The following is a 21,653-nucleotide window of genomic DNA, read 5'->3' as shown; positions in this document are numbered from 1 at the left end:
TTTCTTTCCTGCCTGGTTGTTTGAACGAGGAGGCAAGGACTGCTGTAAAAAATGTCCTATTGGGAAGCTAGGTCTCATTAGGGCTACTGCTGCTAAGTGGTCCCTGCATGCAAGTTCTTCTCTCACTTCCATCTCTGCTGTGTCTATTTTTTTCCTGCCTTAGGTGAAGAGATATTGGAGATAGAATAGACTAGACTCAGGTGTGAACTTAATGCACAGGGCTATGTCCTTGTGAACTTCAAAAAATCAGGAGTGTAAGTCACCAGAGGTTGGAGAATCAGAGTCCAGGACTGAACTTGTAATCCCCCAACAAAGCCTCAGGACTCAGACCAGCTGAACTGATCCCATAGGCAGATCCTATCAATTATATCAGGTTCAGAAGCAACTTGGTGAAGTTGGTGGAACAGATGCTTTATAGAAACTGCTTTAAGTTTGAGCCCACTCTCCCCAGGAACTGAGGTGCTGGTGATGGATAATGTTTATACCCCTGTTCCTGCTATAACTTTTCAGTAACTGTCCCTTTGTAAAAGCTAACTGATCTTAATTTGTTAACTGAGGCTAGAATGCTGATCACTAGCAACTGATTAGAGAAAATGAACATAAGAGTTCATAGCCCTGGAGAATCACTCTTGACCCTATAAGAATACACTGTATCATCCTGTGGTGAAAATGTAGCCTTGACAGAGAACCTAATTTGTCTTTGACGGTAAAAATGGGATCAGGGTCATCTGAGAATATATGAGATATAATCAAATAAGAGAACTACATGTAAGAGGCAGACAGCTGGTACAGTAGATCAAGCATCAACCCTGAAGTCAGGAGGATCCGAGTTCAAATGTGACCTCAGACACTTAATACTTCCTGGCTGGGTGACCCTGGGCAAGTCACTTAAACCCAATTGCCCCAGGGGAAAAAAAAAAAAGAGCCTTGCATGTAAAATGTCTGCAAATTTTAAAATGTTATCATCATTCAAGTATATTTGATAACAATATAAATCTTTTTGAGAAGCAACATGATATAGTGTATTGAAGGCCAGCTTTGGAGTCAGAAAGACCTGGGTATTCAGGTCCTACATCTAACAAACTTTTGACCATTTAAACTCTTAGTACCTGGGGTAACGAATTAGAATATAAGTTAGTAAACAGTAGCTACTAGGTTTGTTTTAGTTTTTGTTCTTTTTATGTATCCCCAGAGCTTGGCATAGAGCCTGGCACTCTGAAAATAATTGGTTAATGAATTACAGATAAATTGTTAATGTGTATCATTGATGGGATTTTTCACATTGGAGGCTTCTCATCCATGAATCAAATCAGAGGTCCAGACAAATTAAATAGATCTCTGCAAATGTTTCTGCTGACCCCAAAATAAAATTTATTCAGCATCTAAATTCTTGTTTGAATACAGCATACTCATGTTTTTATTTATCCTTCAAAGCTTCAAAGACACTTTTGAAGAACTAAAATTAACAAGTGCTTGCTGCTTGATAATTTGGTATTTCCCCCCATTTAGTAAACAATGAATCTGTACTCCCTCCACATCTCATTTTGTACAAGGCTGTAATTAACCAAGGATGTTTTCATCTTGCAACTAGAACAGCAAAGCTAGACTTACCTCAGCACCATCTTGGGTAAATGGATTTACTCACAATCTAGTTAATAACAGGGAGTCCCTATACTAATAGCACTCCCTTATGTTCTGTTTAATCTAGCCTGAGCATTAAATGAGGAACAAACATCTCCAAGCCTTCTCTAAACTTCTGCTTTTTTCCTGTGCTCCAAATAATTCTCTCAAGTGCTTTTTTCAAATCTATCACTTCTTATTGTTCCAGACATCTGTGATTGTCTCACATTTTCCCTCTTTCAACAACTCCAGAAACTCCCTCAAGTTCTGCATCGAACTAATGTTGCACAACTTAAAAAGACAAAAACAAAAAACAAAAACAAACAAACAAACAAAAACACCTTTGGGGTCATCTTGTCCTTCTAGCAGAAGAACCAAATTAAAGTTATAAAGGAATGAGTGCTCAGATTCAGAATATGCTTCAAATGATATCCAATTTCAAAAGAAGCACTGGAAGATATTTAATGTCTTTTCTCTGCCAAGTGTGGCAAAGTGAACAGTGTATCACCTCTAGTTAAGGACAAGCTTTAGAAATCAGAGCCTGTAAAGTGTTACACATACTTATGGACACCAAAAACAATTCTCTCCAGATAGCTCAGGAGGCTTAAAGAAGTTTATCTTGAAAGCCCAATTTTATAACAACAACAACATGTATATAATAGCACTTTAAAGTTTGCAAAGAACTTTACAAAGATCTCATTTTATCCTTGCAACAATGAGGCAGATTGAGAGAAAGTGATTTGCTCAAGGTTATGCTACTATAAAGTATCTGAGCCAAGGCTTGAACTGAAGTCTGCCTGACTCCAGGTCCAACAATATCCCCTGAGCTAAAGCTATAGAGAGGTAAAGAAAAGAGATTGAGGGGAGGGGGAAACACACACACACACACACACACACACACACACACCCATCAGATTAGCAGTTAAAAAATGGACATTCACTTGAATTGAGCTGTTTTAGGTCACTGATGAGGCCAGAAGCTAGACAGCCAGGGATTGAGAAGTAAATGGGAGGTGAGAATTGGCAATGAATAGAAACAAGATTTCCTAAAAATTTGGCAGCAATGGGAAGATAAAAGGTAATTGTTTAAGGGAAAGGCAGAACAAAGTGAAAGTCTTTAAGGATGACATAGACCTGAGCTTGTTTTTAGGCAATGATTGATACTCAGTGGAAGGGGAGAAACTAAACATAAGAGGAAAGAATCAAATGGACAAAGTACTGGAAGACATGGGATTAATCACATGTAGCCATGTAGGACTGGCTTCTATCCTTCCTCAGCAACAGGAATAAAAGAGAAATGATCAGTGAAAAAGTGAAGCTTTCTGCCTTCTTTGAGTTTGGGCTGGGAGAGCTTGCTCTTTCTAGTCCCTGACCCAAATGGATAAGAGGACCAGCAAGAGGACCAAATGGATAAGAGGACTTTTGAACTAGGAAACCAAACTCTTGAGCAAAACTTCTTAAACTGTGGTTCATGACCTCATATTTAGTCACATAACAATGTGGGGGTTGCAAAATTATGGTTTATTATCAGTAAATGTTTGATTTGCACACCAATTTTACATTCCTATATGCCCAGGATTGCATAAAAATTTCTTGGGTGAAAAGGGATCTCAAGTAGATAAAGTTTAAGAAGCCCTGTTCTAGAGTACAGAGAGGTAACAACAACCTCCAAACTTTTCTAAACCACCATATTTGTCCCACTTGCTACTAAATGAAAGGTAGAGTAGACAGGAGACATACTAATTAATATCTTATCACAAACTGAAGTTAATTCTTAGTTGCCTCTTTATATTTGTAACCCCAGCTTAGCACAATGTCTGGCTATAGTCAGTGATTAATAAATGTTTAAGGACTTTAAAGTTAAAAATGTTCTTTTCTTACAATAGGTATGCTCAAGACTAAGAAAAGTGACCTCAGAATCAGAACACCTGGATCATAGTCTTGGCCTGGAACCTTACTAGTTCTGTGATCCAATCTATTAAATGTCATGTAATTTTAGTTTTTTTTTGAAAGTCAAAAGTTATTTAGAAGCAAATCTGATGAATAGAAAAAAATCTGGAAATATTGGGGTCTGGGAGCTCTGGAACAATCAGTGGTCTATCAAGCTGTAGCTACATGTCTTAACTGATTATCTAGGAATATCAGCAGTGTTTCTGCTACATAGGGAAAATACTCTAGAAGCCTTAAAAGCAAATGAAAACTATTTTCATTATTAAAAACTCGGTGAGGAAGATAGCCAAAGAATTATTATTCCTGGTTCAGAGATGCAGAAAGAGACTTGGAGAAATCATACTTCCTTTCAATAAAGCTCACAAGAGCTACTCTGCTATTCCTTACAGTTGCCAAGATCATAACAAAAATTAGGGCCTGTATGATTGACCTGTTTGTCCTTCAATTTCCTCATCTATAAAATGAAAGGATTGGTGAGATATCTCTAAAGCATTTTTATCTTAAAATCTTCTGTCTGTGATGCATAAATGAAGGCTAACCCACAGAGTTATCTGAAATGAAATGCTTTTGAATCCAAACTGATAAGGATGGCCTGTGGATTGAAAAATTAAAATAAGCCTTTTTATGAATTTGTATAAATAATGGAATTCTCATACATTCCTCAAAATACAAATCTCAGAGATCAGAGAAACACAAATCTAGGGCTGAAGTCTAGAGCTGGGAAGTACTTTAGAGGCCACTTAGTCCCAACCCTCCTTTTTATTGTTGAGGAAATTAAGCTATGTCTAAATCTTCAAATTTAGTGATTCAAGAAGCCAGCCCTCTCTGCACCTGCTAGCCAGGATATCTATAACAGGCATAGGAGCAAGAGGAATAAACTGGCTCATGGTGTTCTTTATCCTATAAGTCATATTCCATAGAGTTCCTCATTTTAAAAACTGGGATTCTTATTTCTTTTTCTTATGTAGAAATTAGGGTGATCAGCTCCACACATAAACTAAAGAGGGAGGAAAAAGAAACAAAACTTTGGCTTTGTTCTGAGTCACTTTCCCCCCCATAAATAAGCTCCAAGAGACAATATAAAGAAAAGGGAACGTAAACAACATGAACAAAAACTCAGCAAGTTTCGGAAAACTCTCAGCCAGAAACTAGTTTCACAAGAACTATTAATAACACAAAGCAAATGACAACAAAAGAGCACCAAAACAAAAACAGAGAACAAGGCAAATACATTAGAGAACACATGGTTCTGTGGAATGTGGAGTAAACCAGGAGTCAGAAGGACTGGGTGCAAGTTTTGATTCTGATAGATACTTGTTCTGGGATATAGACATGTCATGTGGTATCTCTCCTCATTTTCATCATCAATGGAGTTGAGGTAATCAACTTGCCCTGCCTATCTCACATCTTAGTAGGTTGTACTGTGGGGTAATGATAACAGTGACCAGAGCAGTTTAAGGAATTAAGGAGAATCAGAAGAACCAGGAGAGACACAGAGAGACACAGAGAGAGAGAGAGAGAGAGAGAGAGAGAGAGAGAGAGAGAGAGAGAGAGAGAGAGAGAGAGAGAGAGAGAGAGAGAGAGAGAGAGAATGAGGAAGGAAGAGAGAGTGTGAGGGAAGGAGAGAGAGGGGAGGGAGATACAAAGAGGGAAAGGAAGTGGAAGACACAAAGAGGGAGAGGGAGAGGGGAAAGGAGAGACACAGAGACAGAGAGAGAGGGAAAGAGGAATGAAGGGAGAGAAAGAGAGAGGACTTGGAGAAGGAGAGGGGAAGAGAGAGGGACAGAGGAAGGGTGGGAGAGAGAGAGAAAAAAAGAATTAGAACCCAAGACAAGTGAAGTCAGCTGAGTGAGGTTAACATCTCATTTATATCCATTTTGTGAGAAAGGTGTAGGGATTCTCAATGAAATAAGGTATCAATGTTCACTTAGCTAACTTCACCCACCTAGGGTCTCTCTCTGCCTCTGTCTTTCTCTCTCTCTTTGACTCTAATCTAAATCACCGAAGGAGGAGAATATGGAAGGGAGGAGCTCTGCTATCTTGATTTGTTGTTCATGATTCTTGACAAAGGTTTATTTTGCTTATATTAAAAAGACAGTAAGTATCAATTCCATAGAAAACATGTGGAATGCATTGAAAACTTCTCATTGAACATTGATCATGCCCTGCTAACAGGTTCCTCCCCTACCTCCTTCTCCCATTAAACCCTCTAAAACCACTCTCCCTTTTAGCTCTCTTTTGGGAATTATCTTCTTCATTAGATTGCAAGGTCTTTGAAGGCAAGGATTTTTCCCTATTTCTATCCCTAGCACAAAGTCCCTAGCACTTAGCTGACACACAGTAGGCATTTAATAAATCTTTGTTGACTTAAATCTAATTGTAGCATGCTGCTTTTTGATCTCTTTGAAGCTTTTTGTCACACTTTTGACCACTCTCTTATCCTAGATGCTTTTGACACTGTTCACCTTTCCTCTCCTCCTGGATGCTCTTCTCTACTGGGGTTTTCCTGACACTAGGCTATCTTGCTTCTTCACTTTGTTATCTCATCATATCTTAGCAGGAGCAACACCATGCTCGCCTCCTTCCTTCCTAGTCTCCTTTTCTGGATCAATAGCCAGATCCCACTTACTTTATGTAGCTGTATCTTATATCTCTGTTCTGGGCTCTCTCCTTTATTTCCTCATCAGCTCTCATGACTCAATTATCTCTAAAAAGGTATTGCTCCTATCTATCTAACATACCCAGCTCTCTACCCTGAACTCTAATCCTGTCTCACCAAATGCCTCGTGGATAATTTTCCCTGGATGCACAGCCACAGATGAGGGGCAAAATTGAAATGCAATTCCAAAGGACCATGCAAGAAATCAGCTAATAAGTCATGGAACTGAGGATTATAAGTGGGAGGTACTAACCTGGGTAGAAACAAGATCAAAACCAGAAAAAATAATTATGGCTGAGCTGGAACTAACAAGTTTTAGGTTATTTGCTGGCTAAATAGTTTAGTACCATGTAAATAACATGGAGTTGAGCTGGGTAAAGGGTATATTTTGATTGGTGGCAATACTTGTTCCTAGACATGTGCATATTTCTATATGCAGCTCAGTATATCTCCCCCTGCTTTCCACATTGAACAATTTAAGTACTTTCTGCACTTACTAATATGTAAAGTCCATAGAATCCAGGTGGTGACATTCACACATTTAGATCAATTTTTTTTCATTAAGAGATATTTTTCATTTTTGACAAGCCCTTAGATCATTGATTGAACAGTAATAACAAAGAAATTACTGAAGGAGTAGAATATGGAAGGGAAGAGCTGTGCTATCTTGATTTGTTGTTCAGTTGTTCATGATCCTTGACAAAGGTCTATTTTGCTTATATTAAAAAGACAGTAAATATCAATTCCATAGAAAACATGTGGAATGCATTGAACACTTTTCATTGAACACTGATCATCCTTGGATGTCATTGTTATTGACCCAATTTGGGGTTTTCTTGGCAAAGATTGCAAAGTGGTTTTCCATTTCCTTCTCGGGTTCATTTTATTGGATGAGGAAACTAAAGTTAACTGTCTGAGATCTCATTTGAATTCATGAAATTGAATCTTTCTGAGTTCAGGCCCAGCATTCTATTGATTGCACCACTTAGCTGCCCCCAATATCACCCCATCACTTTAAAAAAAAAAGGCTTTCTGGCCAACTGTATCATCAAGAATGGAGTAGAAGATTTCTGATGCAACCTACTTTTCATACAATCTCTGTCCTCTCATGAATACTTTGACTTCATTATCCAAAGGGAAAGTTCCATCATCTTTCCTGAAGCGGTAGAAGAGTTTGACATCCTTAAATTCCTTATGCTCATCACACACTGAAAGACAATATACATGCAAAGTAAATTCAATGGAGAAGGCTTGTATACTTCTGTTAAGAAATAATAATTATTTTATGTATTTTATGTATGAATTGTACATATATTAAAAATCTTAAGATTATCTTTAGATGAGAGTCTATATATGCTGGCTGCTACTTAGTAACTATGTGACAGTGGGCAAATTATGTAACCCTTCTCTGTTGCTCGGTTTTTTTCAACTTACCTGTCATAGTTCAATTGTCTAGACTTAATACAAAGCAGAAAACTGAGCAATTATACAGTCATCTGGACAGCATTCAGCATGAAACTGAATAATTAAGGCAAAAAATGAATTGTCTAGGGAGAAAAACAAAGACTAATAAAATTAGTACTTGAAAAAAAGACCTATTTAATTCAGAGCTGTATGTGTATATTTGGTGTAATTATGTTCAATTCGATGTACATTTATGAAGTGATAACTACAGACATGTCTAAGATATCATAGTTGTTGAATAATTTTTCAGTTGTGTCCAAATCTTTTTGACTCCATTTGGAGTTTCTTGGCAGAGATACTAAAATGGTTTGCCATTTCTTTCTTCAGCTCATTTTACAAATGAGGAACTGAGGCAGAGTTAAGTTACTTGCCCAGAATCATATAGCTAGCAAATTTCTGGGGCCAAATTCAAACTCAGAGTAGGAGTCTTTCTGATTGTCTCCAGGCCCGGTGCTCTATCTCCCTCTCCAATTAGCTGCCCCAAGGTATTTGTGCATTTATAATAATTTCTAAAATAAGTAATGGAACATTGTATAAGCTTTTAAAACAGGAAATCTAAAAAGTTAGAGAGAACAACAAATCACTTCCCTTATTTTTATTTCCTCTGTAAGGAGAATTAAGGGCACTCAAAAACTGAAAAGCCATATCAAGGGAATAACCTAAAAGAGATGCTTCTAACACATTATCTTCTAAACTTAAGATAAATATGAAAAAATCTGATTTTTCAAGATTAGGAATGATATTCTCCACTCAAAACAATCTGATGGTTTAATATTTCTTCAACTAAAATATTAAAATCTTACTCACCATGATGAATAATACCCCGATCTGCCAATTTTTGCATTAGTTTAATAGCTGTCTCTCTATCAGAAGCTTCTTTTCGATCAATCAGCCAGTCAATTAGCTCTTTGGCCACAAAGCAATTTGGATACGTCTTGAGGTGATGTCTTCGATCTTTAATCACTTTTTCTTCATGTAGCCTGAGTCTGGAAAAGAAATATCATTTCATAACTGAATTTTGGAGATAAACAGTAAATATTTTAAAAATTGTTCAATTAATCCAAATATGAGATTGGGATGATACTCCCATCTCTGGGAAGATGACACCCATATGTCCATAGTCACATCTCATTTCTCTATTGAGATTCAGTCCTCCATCAGCAACTGTCTTCTAGATAGTTCTACCCTAATGACTCCTAGATATTTCAAAAACAATATATCCTTAAGTGAAATTATTATTTTTCTCTTAAATCTGCCTCCCCTTTGTTTCTTCTTCTTCTTCTTCTTCTTCTTTGATATGTACCACATCTTTGTGGTTTGCCCAGATTTACAACCCCAAAGTTGTCAACTCTTGATTCTCCCTTACCCTCATGTGAAATATTTGCTAAGTTTTTAATACATCTCTTATATTCAGGTCCTTCTCCATTCTCAGAGCACTACCCTGGTTCAAGGTCACATTACCTCTCAAATGATTTTTACAATAGCCTCCTGACTGATCTCTCTTCTCCAATCTATATTCCACACAGATCTCAAATGATATTCCTTAAAGTACAGAACTGACTATGCCACTCTACTGTTCAAGTAGCTTTAGTGGCTTCCTAGTGATTTTAGGATAAAATAAAAAACTACTTATTTCTGCATTTAAAGTTTTCTTAAGAAATTGAAACCATTTCTAGTCACATGAAACAGTGCTCTAAATCATTATTGATCATAGAAATGCAAATTAAGGCAATTCTTAGACACCACTACATACCTCTCAGACTGGCTAAGATGACAGGAAAAGATAATGAATGTTGGAAGAGATGTGGGAAAAGTGCGACACTGATACATTGTTGTGAACAGATCCAATCATTCTGAAGAGCAATTTGGAACTATGCTCAAAAGGTTATCAAACTATGTATACTCTTTGATCTAGCAGTGTTTCTATTGGCCTTATATCCCAAAGAGATCTTAAAGGAGGGAAAGGGACCCACATGCACAAAGATGTTTGTGGCAGCCCTTTTTTGTAGTAGCAAGAAATTGGAAACTGAGTGGATGCCCATCATTTGAAGAATGGCTGAATAAGTTATGGTATATGAATATTATAGAATATTATTGTTCTATAAGAAATGATCAGCAGGATGATTTCAGAGAGGCATGAAGAGACTTACATGAACTGATACTAAATGAAATGAACAGAACCAGAAGATCATTGTACATGGAAACAAGAAGACTATAAGACAATCAATTCTGGTGGACATGGCTCTCTTCAACAATGAGATGATTCAGACCAGTTTCAATGATCTTGTGATGAAGAGAGCCATCTACACCCAGAGAGAGAACTGTGGGAACCAAGTGTGGTTCACTACATAGCATAAATATGTATGTATATATTGGATTTAACATATACTTCTGCTATGTCTAATATATATTGACTATTTGCCATCTAGGGGAGGGGAAGAAGGGAGGGAAATTTGGAACACAAGGTTTTGCAAGGGCCAATGTTGAAAAATTATTCATGCTTATGTCTCGGGAAAAAAAAAGGTTTAATTAAAAAAAAAGTTTTCTTAATCTAGATACAACCCATTTTCAAGGGTCAATACTGTCAATACTGACTCTTGCAAAACCTTGTGTTCCAAATTTCCCCTTTTCCCCCACCTCCTCTCCCAGGTGGCAAGTAATCCAATATATGTTAAACATGTTAAAATATATGTTAAATCAAACATATTTATACAATTATCTTGCTGCACAAGAAAAAATCGACTCACAGAAAAAAATGAGAAAAAAAAATAAAATGCAAGCAAACAACAACAAAAATGAAAATGCTATGTAATGATCCACATTCAATTTCCACAGTCCTCTCTCTGGATATAGATGGCTCTCTTCATCACAAGATCTTTGGAACTGGCCTTAATTCTCTCATTGTTGAAAAGTTCCACATCTAACCTATCTTTTGAAGATGATTTCACATCACTCTCTTTGTTCACTATGCTTCTGCCAAGATGAACTATTTGCTATTCTCCATATATATCATTCCATTGCCAATATGCATGTCATTGCACAGGTTGCTTCCTGAGCCAAGAATGTCCTACCTCCTCACCTGCAATCCCTTGTTCTTAAGCCTCTGCTTAAGTACCACCTCTTACAAGAGAAGCCTTTCCAATTTATATTTATTAGTAAATACTTCTTCAGTCGAATTGAATTGAAAGGGAGGCATATGTCCTAGAAACCCTAAAGTCATATCTTTCTAGGGATGGCACTGATAGGGTTAATAACTCCATAGCTAGTCAGTCATGTCTGACTTTTTCATTTTACAGATAACAAAACTGAAGTCTAGGGAAGTTAAGGTCCAACGTTCCATGGACAAATAAATATCAAAGACAGGATTTGAACCTAGGTCCTCTTTGGATAGAGTGCTGACTATGGAATCAGGAAAACTCATCTTTCTGAGTTCAAATCTAGCCTCAGAAACTTCCAGCTGTGTGACCTGGACAAACAGGGTCATAGAAAATTATATACACTGAAAATGACTGGAAAACAAAAATAACAAAAATCTTCTGTTTCTACAGTCATCCCCCCATTCCCCACCATTGCACCAGCCATTCATATTTAAAACTTCAGGCATCTCTGATTAACAACAATAATAATAATTGCTAGCATTTATATAGTACCTATTACGTGCTAAGCACTTTACAAATATTATTTCAATTAATTTACACAGCAAACCAACATAGTAGGCATTATTATTATCACCCTAATTTTATGGTTAAGGAAACTGAGGCAAAGAGATTAAGTGATTTGCCTAGTCATAATAAGCTAGTAAATGCGGTTGCAGTTTACCTCAGGTCTTCCCGACTCCAAGGCCCAGAGTTCTTTCAACTGTACCACCTAATTGTCTCTCCAGCTCAATCTAACCCTGAGGAATAATACAACCAGACTTGAAGTTACTGAGATTTTAGACTTTATTAAAAGAGGTAAAGCTTAAAGGGGAAAGGAAGCCATCATCCCTCTATTCTCTAAACTGGTCAGACTATGTTTGGACAACTATGCTCATTCATGGATACTAGAGTTCAAGAAGAACCTTCACAGGAAGGCAATGAGGATATGGTGAAGTGTAATGGGCTGAGGCTTGAGTTGATGCACTGAGGTCCCAAGCACATGAGGCTAAATAGTAATTGGACCATACTCTATTAATATATAAGCTTGGAGAAAGAATGGCCCCCACCCACTCTTTGTGCAAGTCCTGATGTGTTGTATAGGAAATGACGATTTTGGTGGGTGGAGGCAGGGGAGTGGAAAAGGAAGGGGAGGAGAGACTTTTGGGACGGCCATTGCCACGGTTGGCTGGGCTCGCGTCGCTCTCTCTTAGCTGGCTTCCTGTCGCAACTGCCTATATTTGCTATCGCAATCTTTCTTGCCTATATTTGCTATTGCAATCTTTATTCACCTCTTCACTTCAATAAATATTGAAGATTTTTCCCTTAACCTGAATTCCTGACTCCGGCTGATTTTAAATTCGCGGTCATTACAGTGAAGAATACTAAGTCCACATCACATGGGAACAATGTGAAGGAGTTGGGTTTAGTTAGTCTCCAGAAGAGAAGAACTGGGAGGACACAATAAGTTGGAAGGGTTGATATGTGGAGAACATATGTAATTTGTCCAGTCAGGCCTCTGAAAACAAAACCAGAAGCAATGAACAGAAGCTAAAAGAGTCAAATGTGGGCTTGATATCAGAAACAACAGCCCAACAACTAGAATGAGAACTAGAACAGTAAAATGGACTGCTCTAGAAAATGATCAAGTTTCTTTTCCTGGAAGGTTGCAACCACAGGTAACAAAATTGATTGTATATAATCTTCAGCAAGGAGCAAACTGGGCAGTTAGGTAGCACAGAGGACAGAGGATTGGACCTGGAGTCAACGAGACCTGAGGTCAAATCCAACCTCAGACACTTGTTAGATATATGATCTTTGACAAGTTACTTAACCTCTGCCTGCCGCAGTTTCCATAAATGCAAAACAGGGAAAATAACAGCACCTACTTGGCAGGATTGTTATAAACTTCAAATGAAATAATATTTGTAAAGTACAACAATGCCTTGAAATATTATTTAATGGCCCCATATAAATGTTTATTCCTTCCCTTCTCCCCACCAAAGTGCTTTGCAAACTTTGATGAGTTATATAAATGTCATCTATAATCATTTTTATCCTCTTATCTACTTCTCTTTCTTACATCACTAGTCTGTGGTACCATTGTTTAACCCCTTTTCTATATTTAGGACTTTGGAGCTCTTTTGGATCCCTCTTTCTCTCTCACCTCTCATATCCATTTGTTATCAAACTCCATCAGTTCTATTTTTGCTACAGCTCTCTCAAATATCCCATTTTCTTGATTGTCACTGCTACTATTCTAATATAGGCCATTATTCTAATCCATCTGCATTATTCCTGAAGACTCCTAAAAGATTTTCCCATCACTGCTCTCTATTCCTCTCCTCTCCTCCTTTTCTCTTCCTTTTCCCCCTCCCTTCCTCCTCTCTCTCTCTCTCTCTCTCTCTCTCTCTCTCTCTCTCTCTCTCTCTCTCTCTCTGTTTCTGTCTCTGTCTCTTTGTCTCTCTGTCTCTCTCTGCATGTCTCCCTCTCTCTGTCTCTCTATCTTTCTCTGTCTCTTTCTTTGTCTCTCCCCTTTTCTCTCCATTTCTAGCCCTCTTTCTCTGTCTCCAATCTCTCCTTAATATTATTGGTAGAATAATCTTTCTTTGCATAAAAATGATCATAATTCATACTTCTGCTCAAAAACTTTCTCTAGCTCCCCTATGCCTACCAAATAAAGTTCAAACATTACTTCCTTGCATTTGAAGCCCTTTGAAATCTGGAACTACCTGGCCAGAAACTGGAAACTGAGTGAATGCCCATCAATTGAAGAATGGCTGAATAAATTGTGATATATGAATATTATGGAATATTACTGTTCAGTAAGAAATGACCAGCAGGACGATTTCAGAAAGGCCTGGAGACTTACATGAATTGATGCTGAGTGAAATGAGCAGGCCCCATTATATCATTATATACTTCAACAACAATACTATAAAATGATCAATTCTGATGGAAGTGGCCATCTTCAGTAATGAGATGAACCAAATTAGTTCCAATAGAGCAGTAATGAACTGAACCAGCTATACTCAGGGAAAGAACTCTGGGAGATGACTATGAACCATTATATAGAATTCCCAATCCCTCTATTTTTGTCTGCCTGCATTTTTTGATTTCCTTCACAGACTAATAGTACACTATTTCAAACTCCGATTCTTTTTGTACAGCAAAATAACTGTTAGGACATATATGCTTTAACATACTTAACATGTATTGGTCAACCTGCCATTGAGGGGAGGGGATGAGAGGAAGGAGGGGAAAAATTGGAACAAAAGGTTGGCAATTGTCAATGCTGTAAAATTACCTATGCATATAACTTGTAAATAAAAAGCTATAATTAAAAAAAATAAACAAAAAGCAAAAAACAAACAAACAAAAAAAGAAATCTGGAACTATCAATAACTTAACAGCCTTGCTTCATATTACTCTCATATGCATCCCACACCTTAGCCATCATGTGCATGTTTTTCTCTCTCCATATTTTTGTTTACAACGTTTACAATGCATGAGAACTCTGTATCCATATCTTCACTTCTCAAATCCCTAACTATTTTTACATATCAACTTAACTGCCATCTTTTTTATAAAGATTTCTTTGATTTTCCCAGTCATTATTGATCTTTCTCCTCAGACACCACATAACACTTTGTAGACAAAGTTTGTAAAACAAACCTCTAAAGTTGTTCAACAAGAATATATAAAGTAGTAATTTCATTTAGTGCCTAATATTAGGTAGCCTCATCCTCTGCATGTATTTATCCCCCTAATAGAATGTAAACTCTATCAGGACAGTGACCTTGTCTGCTTGGTACCACCCTTCCCTCCCCTCAGCAGAATGTCTATGTATCCAGTAGGGAATTAACATTTGCTGGAAGATGGTCATATACTCAACTCTTGAATCTCCTTCAGTGCCTAACATATCCCTTTGCACACAACAAAAACTTAGTGAATGTTTGTTGAATTTAATTTTTATATTCAGGGATATGCAAACTGGCAAGAACAAAGGATCCTGTCTATTCTTGATCCTTTCCATCTACAGCTGCAGAAGATTTTGTTTTAGGTGCTCTGGAGATAACACAATAAAACACATTCAATCAACAATTTTTAAAGCATCTTTTTAATTCAGCAAGAAAGTAGGGGAAGAGTGCAATTCAAGTCTAAAAGACTTGAATTCAAATCCTGCCTCCAATACATATTAGCTGAGTGATCTTGGACAAATCACTTAATCTATATTGCCTCAAGCAACTCCCAAGTATTTAGCTAAAATATTCAAAGCACTTGGGAATAGGGAGTTACATGTAATTCACTACACTGAAAGATGCAAGAAAGGATAAGAGTTCATTAGCAATGCAGAGATATGAGAATTAAGTGGAAGATTGAATTAGATGGTCCCTTTTAGCTATAAATATATAGTCAAAGGCCTTCCTGCTGTACTGCATCCCTACCCCTGGCATCTCAGCATTGTACTCCAGAAAAAGGTAAAAAGCTCATCAAATCACCTGCATACTTCTGTATCTTTATATCTCTAAGAAGGGGAGAGGAAAGGAGAGGAGAAAGAAATGGGGAGAGGAGAGGAGGGAAAGAAGGGAAGGAAAGAAGAGAGGGGAAGGTGAGGGGAGGAAAGAAGAAGAGAGGGAGGAAAGAAGAAGAGAGGGGAGGAGAAGAGAGAAGACAAAAAAGAAAAGAACTATGTTGTCCAATTGGCCATTTCTAGTTGGATCCCCATTGGGACAACTCTTACTCCTCACAGAGATTGTTTTTTGTCCTTCATTCTTGAAGATGACCATGACATCAGGGAGAAGGTGCCATGACATACAAATAACTTGGATTTCAGTGAGGGAGGACTGTGCACCTGTCTCACATTCCCTTCAGAGCCATCTAGGTCCAGTGGCTAGATACAGATCAGACAACTGGTGATGGTCTTGCATACAATGGGAGACCTTGGTCTTTATACGTTAAAGTCTTTAAAAGGCCTCAGTTTGACTGAGGCAACTTGTGATTAAGGCTAGGTAAGAAATGGGGAATACTTTGATCCAGCAGTGTTTCTGCTGGGCTTATACCCCAAAGAGATACTAAAGAAGGGAAAGGTATGTGCCAAAATGTTTGTGGCAGCCCTGTTTGTACTGGCTAAAAGCTGGAAAATGAATGGATGCCCATCAATTGGAGAATGGTTGAGTAAATTGTGGTATATGAATGTTATGGAATATTATTGTTCTGTAAGGAGTGACCAGCAGGATGAATACAGAGAGGCTTGGAGAGACCTACATGGACTGATGCTAAGTGAGATGAGCAGAACCAGGAGATCATTATATACCTCAACAACAATACTGTTTGAGGATGTATTCTGATGGAAGTGGATCTCTTCGATAAAGAGAGCTAATTCAGTTTCAATTGATCAAGGATGGACAGAAGCAGCTACACCCAAAGAAAGAACACTGGGAAATGAATATAAACTGCTTGCATTTTTGTTTTTCTTCCCGGGTTATTTATACCTTCTGAATCCAATTCTCCCTGTGCAACAAGAAAACTGTTCGGTTCTGCACACGTATATGGTATCCAGGATATACTGTAACCTATTCAACATGTAAAGGACTGCTTGCCATCTGGGGGAGGGGGTGGAGGGAGGGAAAGGAAAAATCGGAACAGAAGTGAGTGCAAGGGATAATGTGTAAAAAATTACCCTGGCATGGGTTCTGTCAATAAAAAGTTATTTAAAGGTTAAAAAAAAATGGGGAATAGAATGACCTCTTTTACCTAGTTTAAAAAAAAAATCCAGTTTGGGAAGTTAAGATCCTTGGGATTTCTGGCCAAAACAGAAACAATTGGTATTTACGTTTACTCTGAGCCAATCAGGGCCCCCGAAAAAATGATCATGTGGGACTGGGGCTAGGCCCAATTTAGTACCTTTAGGAAGGAGGGGCTCATCTTAGGAAATCATCTTTGAAACAAGTGAAAGGATAAACTGCCTATGCTTTTAGTTTTTCAGGGAAATTCATTCCTGTAAATATAAATCTGAAACAAGAATAAACAGACCTGCAATAGAAATAAGAATAATTAGATTGCTGCTAAATTAGTCCTAAAGCTCTTTTTTAATTAATACAGTGACAGGAACACTGCCTAATTGGTTGAAAAAGTATTCAGGCTGGCAGACGGTTATGCATTAATTCTTAGACATAATGTCTGTCAGAGATCCATGACACATGAATTCTAATTTGTTAACAAGTTAGAAATGTATAATTATCTACTTAGAATGTATGAGGAATAAAGAGAGAATAAGGATACAATGGGAGTTTCAGGACCTGAGTTCAAATCTTATCTCTGTTCCCTAATAGCTGTGTGACCTTGGTCACTTAACCCCCTTGGGCCTCAGTTTTCTCATCTATACAGTAAGAATGTATAGGGTCTTTCTGGCTCCTTCTAGATTTATCCTCTGCTCCTATGGTCACTTGTATAAATTCTTGAATGGGAAAATAATAAATATGATATTTGGAAGTTAACTGTGAGATATTAGAACAATTTAAAAAAATAAGAAGTTCTGGCATTTTATAAACCCTGAATTTCTTTTAATATTATACTCCATACTGATCTCCACTACTGGGAAATTTGGGACATTCTCCTCACCACAAGATCCTGGCATATTTCCAAGTTTCAGAATGTAAGTGCTAGAACTCCAAGCAGGGAGAAAAAACAGTAAGTGATGACAACACCAACAAATGTTTAATAAACATTTATTAAGCACCTAGACTTATAAGGAAGCTGAGAGTTAGAATGCTGGGCCTAAAGTCAGGAAGCCCTGGATTCAAATTTGGCTCCAAATATATATTAACTGTGTGACCCAAGGCAAGTCACTTAATTTCTGTTTACTATGGAGATGTGTTTTTTTTAATTTAATTTAATTTAATTTAATAATTACTTTATACTGACAGAATCCATGCCAGGGTAATTTTTTTACAACACTATCCCTTGCACTCGCTTCTGTTCCGATTTTTCCCCTCCCTCCCTCCACCCCCTCCCCTAGATGGCAAGCAGTTCTATATATATGTTAGATATGTTGCAGTATATCCTAGATACAATATATGTGTGCAGAACTGAGCAGTTCTCTTGTTGCACAGGGAGAATTGGATTCAGAAGGTAAAAACAACTCGGAAAGAAAAACAAAAATGCAAATAGTTCACATTCGTTTCCCAGTGTCCTTTCTTTGGGTGTAGCTGCTTCTGTCCATCATTTATCAGTTGAAACTGAATCTTTGTCAAAGAAATCCACTTCCATCAGAATACATCCTCATACAATATCGTTGTCGAAGTGTATAATGATCTCCTGGTTCTGCTCATTTCACTTAGCATCAGTTCATGTAAGTTTCGCCAAGCCTCTCTGTATTCATCCTGCTGGTCATTTCTTACAGAACAATAATATTCCATAACATTCATATACCACAATTTACCCAGCCATTCTCCAATTGATGGGCATCCATTCATTTTCCAGTTTCTAGCCACTACAAACAGGGCTGCTACAAACATTTTGGCACATACAGGTCCCTTTCCCTTTTTTAGTATCTCTTTGGGGTATAAGCCCAATAGAAACACTGCTGGATCAAAGGGTATGCACAGTTTGATAACTTTTTGGGCATAATTCCAGATTGCTCTCCAGAATGGCTGGATTCGTTCATAACTCCACCAACAATGCATCAGTGTCCCCGTTTTCCCGCATCCCCTCCAACATTCATCATTACTTTTTCCTGTCATCTTAGCCAATCTGACAGGTGTGTAATGATATCTCAGATATTAATTTGCATTTCTCTGATCAATAGTGATTTGGAACACTCTTTCATGTGAGTGGTAATAGTTTCAATTTCTTCATCTGAAAATTGTCTGTTCATATCCTTTGATCATTTATCAATTGGAGAATGGCTTGATTTCTTATAAATTTGAGTCAGTTCTCTATATATTTTGGAAATGAGGCCTTTATCAGAACCTTTAATTGTAAAGATGTTTTCCCAGTTTGTTGCTTCCCTACTAATCTTGTTTGCATTAGTTTTATTTGTACAAAGGCTTTTTAATTTGATATAATCAAAATTTTCTATTTTGTGATCGATAATGGTCTCTAGTTCATCTTTGGTCACAAATTTCTTTCTCCTCCACAAGTCTGAGAGATAAACTATCCTATGTTCCTCTAATTTATTTATAATCTCGTTCTTTAAGCCTAGGTCATGGACCCATTTTGATCTTATCTTGGTATGTGGTGTTAAGTGTGGGTCCTTGCCTAATTTCTGCCATACTAATTTCCAGTTATCCCAGCAGTTTTTGTCAAATAATGAAATCTTATCCCAAAATTTAGAATCTTTGGGTTTGTCAAACACTAGATTGCTATAGTTGACTATTCTGTCTTGTGAACCTAACTTTTTCCACTGATCAACTAATCTATTTCTTAGCCAGTACCAAATGGTTTTGGTAATTGCTGCTTTATAATATAATTTTAGATCAGGTACAGCTAGACCACCTTCATTTGATTTTTTTTTCATTAATTCCCTTGAGATTCTCGACTTTTTATTGTTCCATATGAATTTTGTTGTTATTTTTTTCTAGATCATTAAAATATTTTCTTGGAAGTCTGATTGTTATAGCACTAAATAAATAGATTAGTTTAGGGAGTATTGTCATCTTTATTATATTCGCTCGGCCTATCCAAGAGCACTTAATATTTTTCCAATTATTTAAGTCTAACTTTATTTGTGTGAAAACTTTTTTGTAATTTTGCTCAAATAATTCCTGACTTTCCTTTGGTAGGTAGATTCCCAAATATTTTATGCTATCAACAGTTATTTTGAATGGAATTTCTCTTTGTATCTCTTGCTCTTGGATTTTGTTGGTGGTGTATAAGAATGCTGAGGATTTATGGGGATTTATTTTGTATCCTGCTACTTTGCTAAAATTATGAATTATTTCTAATAGCTTTTTAGTAGAATCTCTGGGATTTTCTAGGTATACCATCATATCATCTGCAAAGAGTGATAGTTTGGTTTCCTCATTGCCTACTCTAATTCCTTTAATCTCTTTCTCGACTCTTATTGCAGAGGCTAGTGTTTCTAATACAATATTGAATAATAATGGTGATAGTGGGCAACCTTGCTTCACTCCAGATCTTACTGGGAAAGGTTCCAGTTTTTCCCCATTGCATATGATGCTTACTGAAAGTTTTAAATATATGCTCCTAACTATTTTAAGGAAAAGTCCTTTTATTCCTATGCTCTCAAGTGTTTTTATTAGGAATGGCTGTTGGATTTTATCAAATGCTTTTTCTGCATCTATTGAGATGATCATATAATCAGGAAATATTAAAAAAAAAGGTGATTCTGGTGATAACTACAGTTATAAGAGAAGACTTGGATTGAACCAACAAAATCCATACTGTATATTTTTAGATATACTTTTTTAGATAGCTCATGATCAAATATCACCATGATTTTTAATTCTATCTGGACAGAGAAAATCAAAATCTAAGAGGTATTTATCAAAAATTAGACCATCTGGGGAAAAGTAAGGAAAAAATAAACCCTGCTATTCTGTGTTCCTCCAACCTATGATCTGTTTCTGAGAGTGGTCTCAAAGGGTATTTTGCAAGAAGATACAAGTTACCCTCCAAAAGGTCATCTTCATAGGTTAGCTATGTCTCCAAAAACTCAATGAATAATAGGTAGCATTTATATATAGCACCAAAATGTTTTATATATTTTCTTATTTGATCTTTACAATCATCCTAGAAGGGAAAATATTATTACCTCCATTTTGTACATGAGGAAGCTGAGGTTGAGAAAAGTCAAGTGATTTAATTTGTGGAAAGCTATTCTCAAAAACAACAACAACAACAACAATAACAAGACTATTTAGATTTTGAGTATGACAAAGTAGATAGGATGTAGAGTGTATATCAAGAAAACCCTCTGATACTAACTAAAGGTCTTAGAAAACTCTAAAAATTAGCAACTAAATTAGAGACAAATTGCAATTTGTGCTGATAGGAGTTCTCTCACAGATCCTTCCCAAAATGTAGCACCTATAATTGAATAGTCTGGATTCAATTTGAACAGGGGAAAGTGAAGCAAAGTTCCCCATTCTCAGTAGGATGATTCTATTTATATTGTAGCTTGGGAAGCCATTAGGTTTTTTGTCTGTCATGTTACACCTTTGAATTCTTATGAATTTGCTGTTCACCAAAACCCTCTGATTGTTTTTCAAAGGAACTTTTGTTGTCTAGTCATATGTCTGCTGTCTTTATATTTTTCAAGTTGACAAATCAAAAATGTATAACAATCTACTCAGAATGTATGAGGAATGAATAAAAAAGAAGAAAATGGAAAGAGTACTGGTTCTGGGTTAATTTTCTGAGCCTTATTGAAGAATTTTATATTGAAGTTGAATTTTATATTTGAAAAGAAGTGTTAGGTAGAGTACTAATTACAATACAGGCCCATATTAATAACAATAATCAACTGGGTGGTGCAATAAATAAAGTGCTGGACCTAGAGTCAGGAAGTCCTAAGTACAAATCTAGCTTTGATAAATGACTACATGTATAACTGCCCTTTGAGTCAATATCTTAATTTGGAAAATGGGTATAATAATTCCACTTGTCTCCTTGTGATGTTGTAAGGATAAAATAAAATAATACTTAGAAAGCATTTTGTGAACCTTTTAGCAATGCTATAAATGCTAACTATTGTTATTATTAAGTATTTACTAATTATTTGATCAAAAAAAAAAAGTCCCACATTGTGTTAAAAGCTTTCAGAGTTATAAAAGGAACATAAAAGGCCAATCAATGAAAAG

General features: G+C 36.7%; 1 protein-coding gene across 1 annotated transcript in view; it reads right to left on the bottom strand.

Annotated features, from left to right (window-relative positions):
- The window catches only part of DEPTOR (DEP domain containing MTOR interacting protein), a 187,810-nt gene that overhangs the window by 105,707 nt on the left and 60,450 nt on the right, over positions 1-21,653 (bottom strand). Inside the window, exons 2-3 of the mRNA XM_051971027.1 lie at positions 8,501-8,679; positions 7,314-7,437 (exon numbers count right to left, since the gene is read on the bottom strand). Of these exons, the coding sequence (XP_051826987.1) occupies positions 7,314-7,437; positions 8,501-8,679 (303 nt within the window). The remainder of the gene's footprint in view (positions 1-7,313; positions 7,438-8,500; positions 8,680-21,653) is intronic.

Source organism: Antechinus flavipes, chromosome 1 (genome assembly GCF_016432865.1).
Source record: "Antechinus flavipes isolate AdamAnt ecotype Samford, QLD, Australia chromosome 1, AdamAnt_v2, whole genome shotgun sequence".
In the NCBI taxonomy this organism is placed as follows: domain Eukaryota; kingdom Metazoa; phylum Chordata; class Mammalia; order Dasyuromorphia; family Dasyuridae; genus Antechinus; species Antechinus flavipes.
Note: the sequence above shows the minus strand (reverse complement) of the source record. Positions and strands in the feature narration are given on the sequence as shown.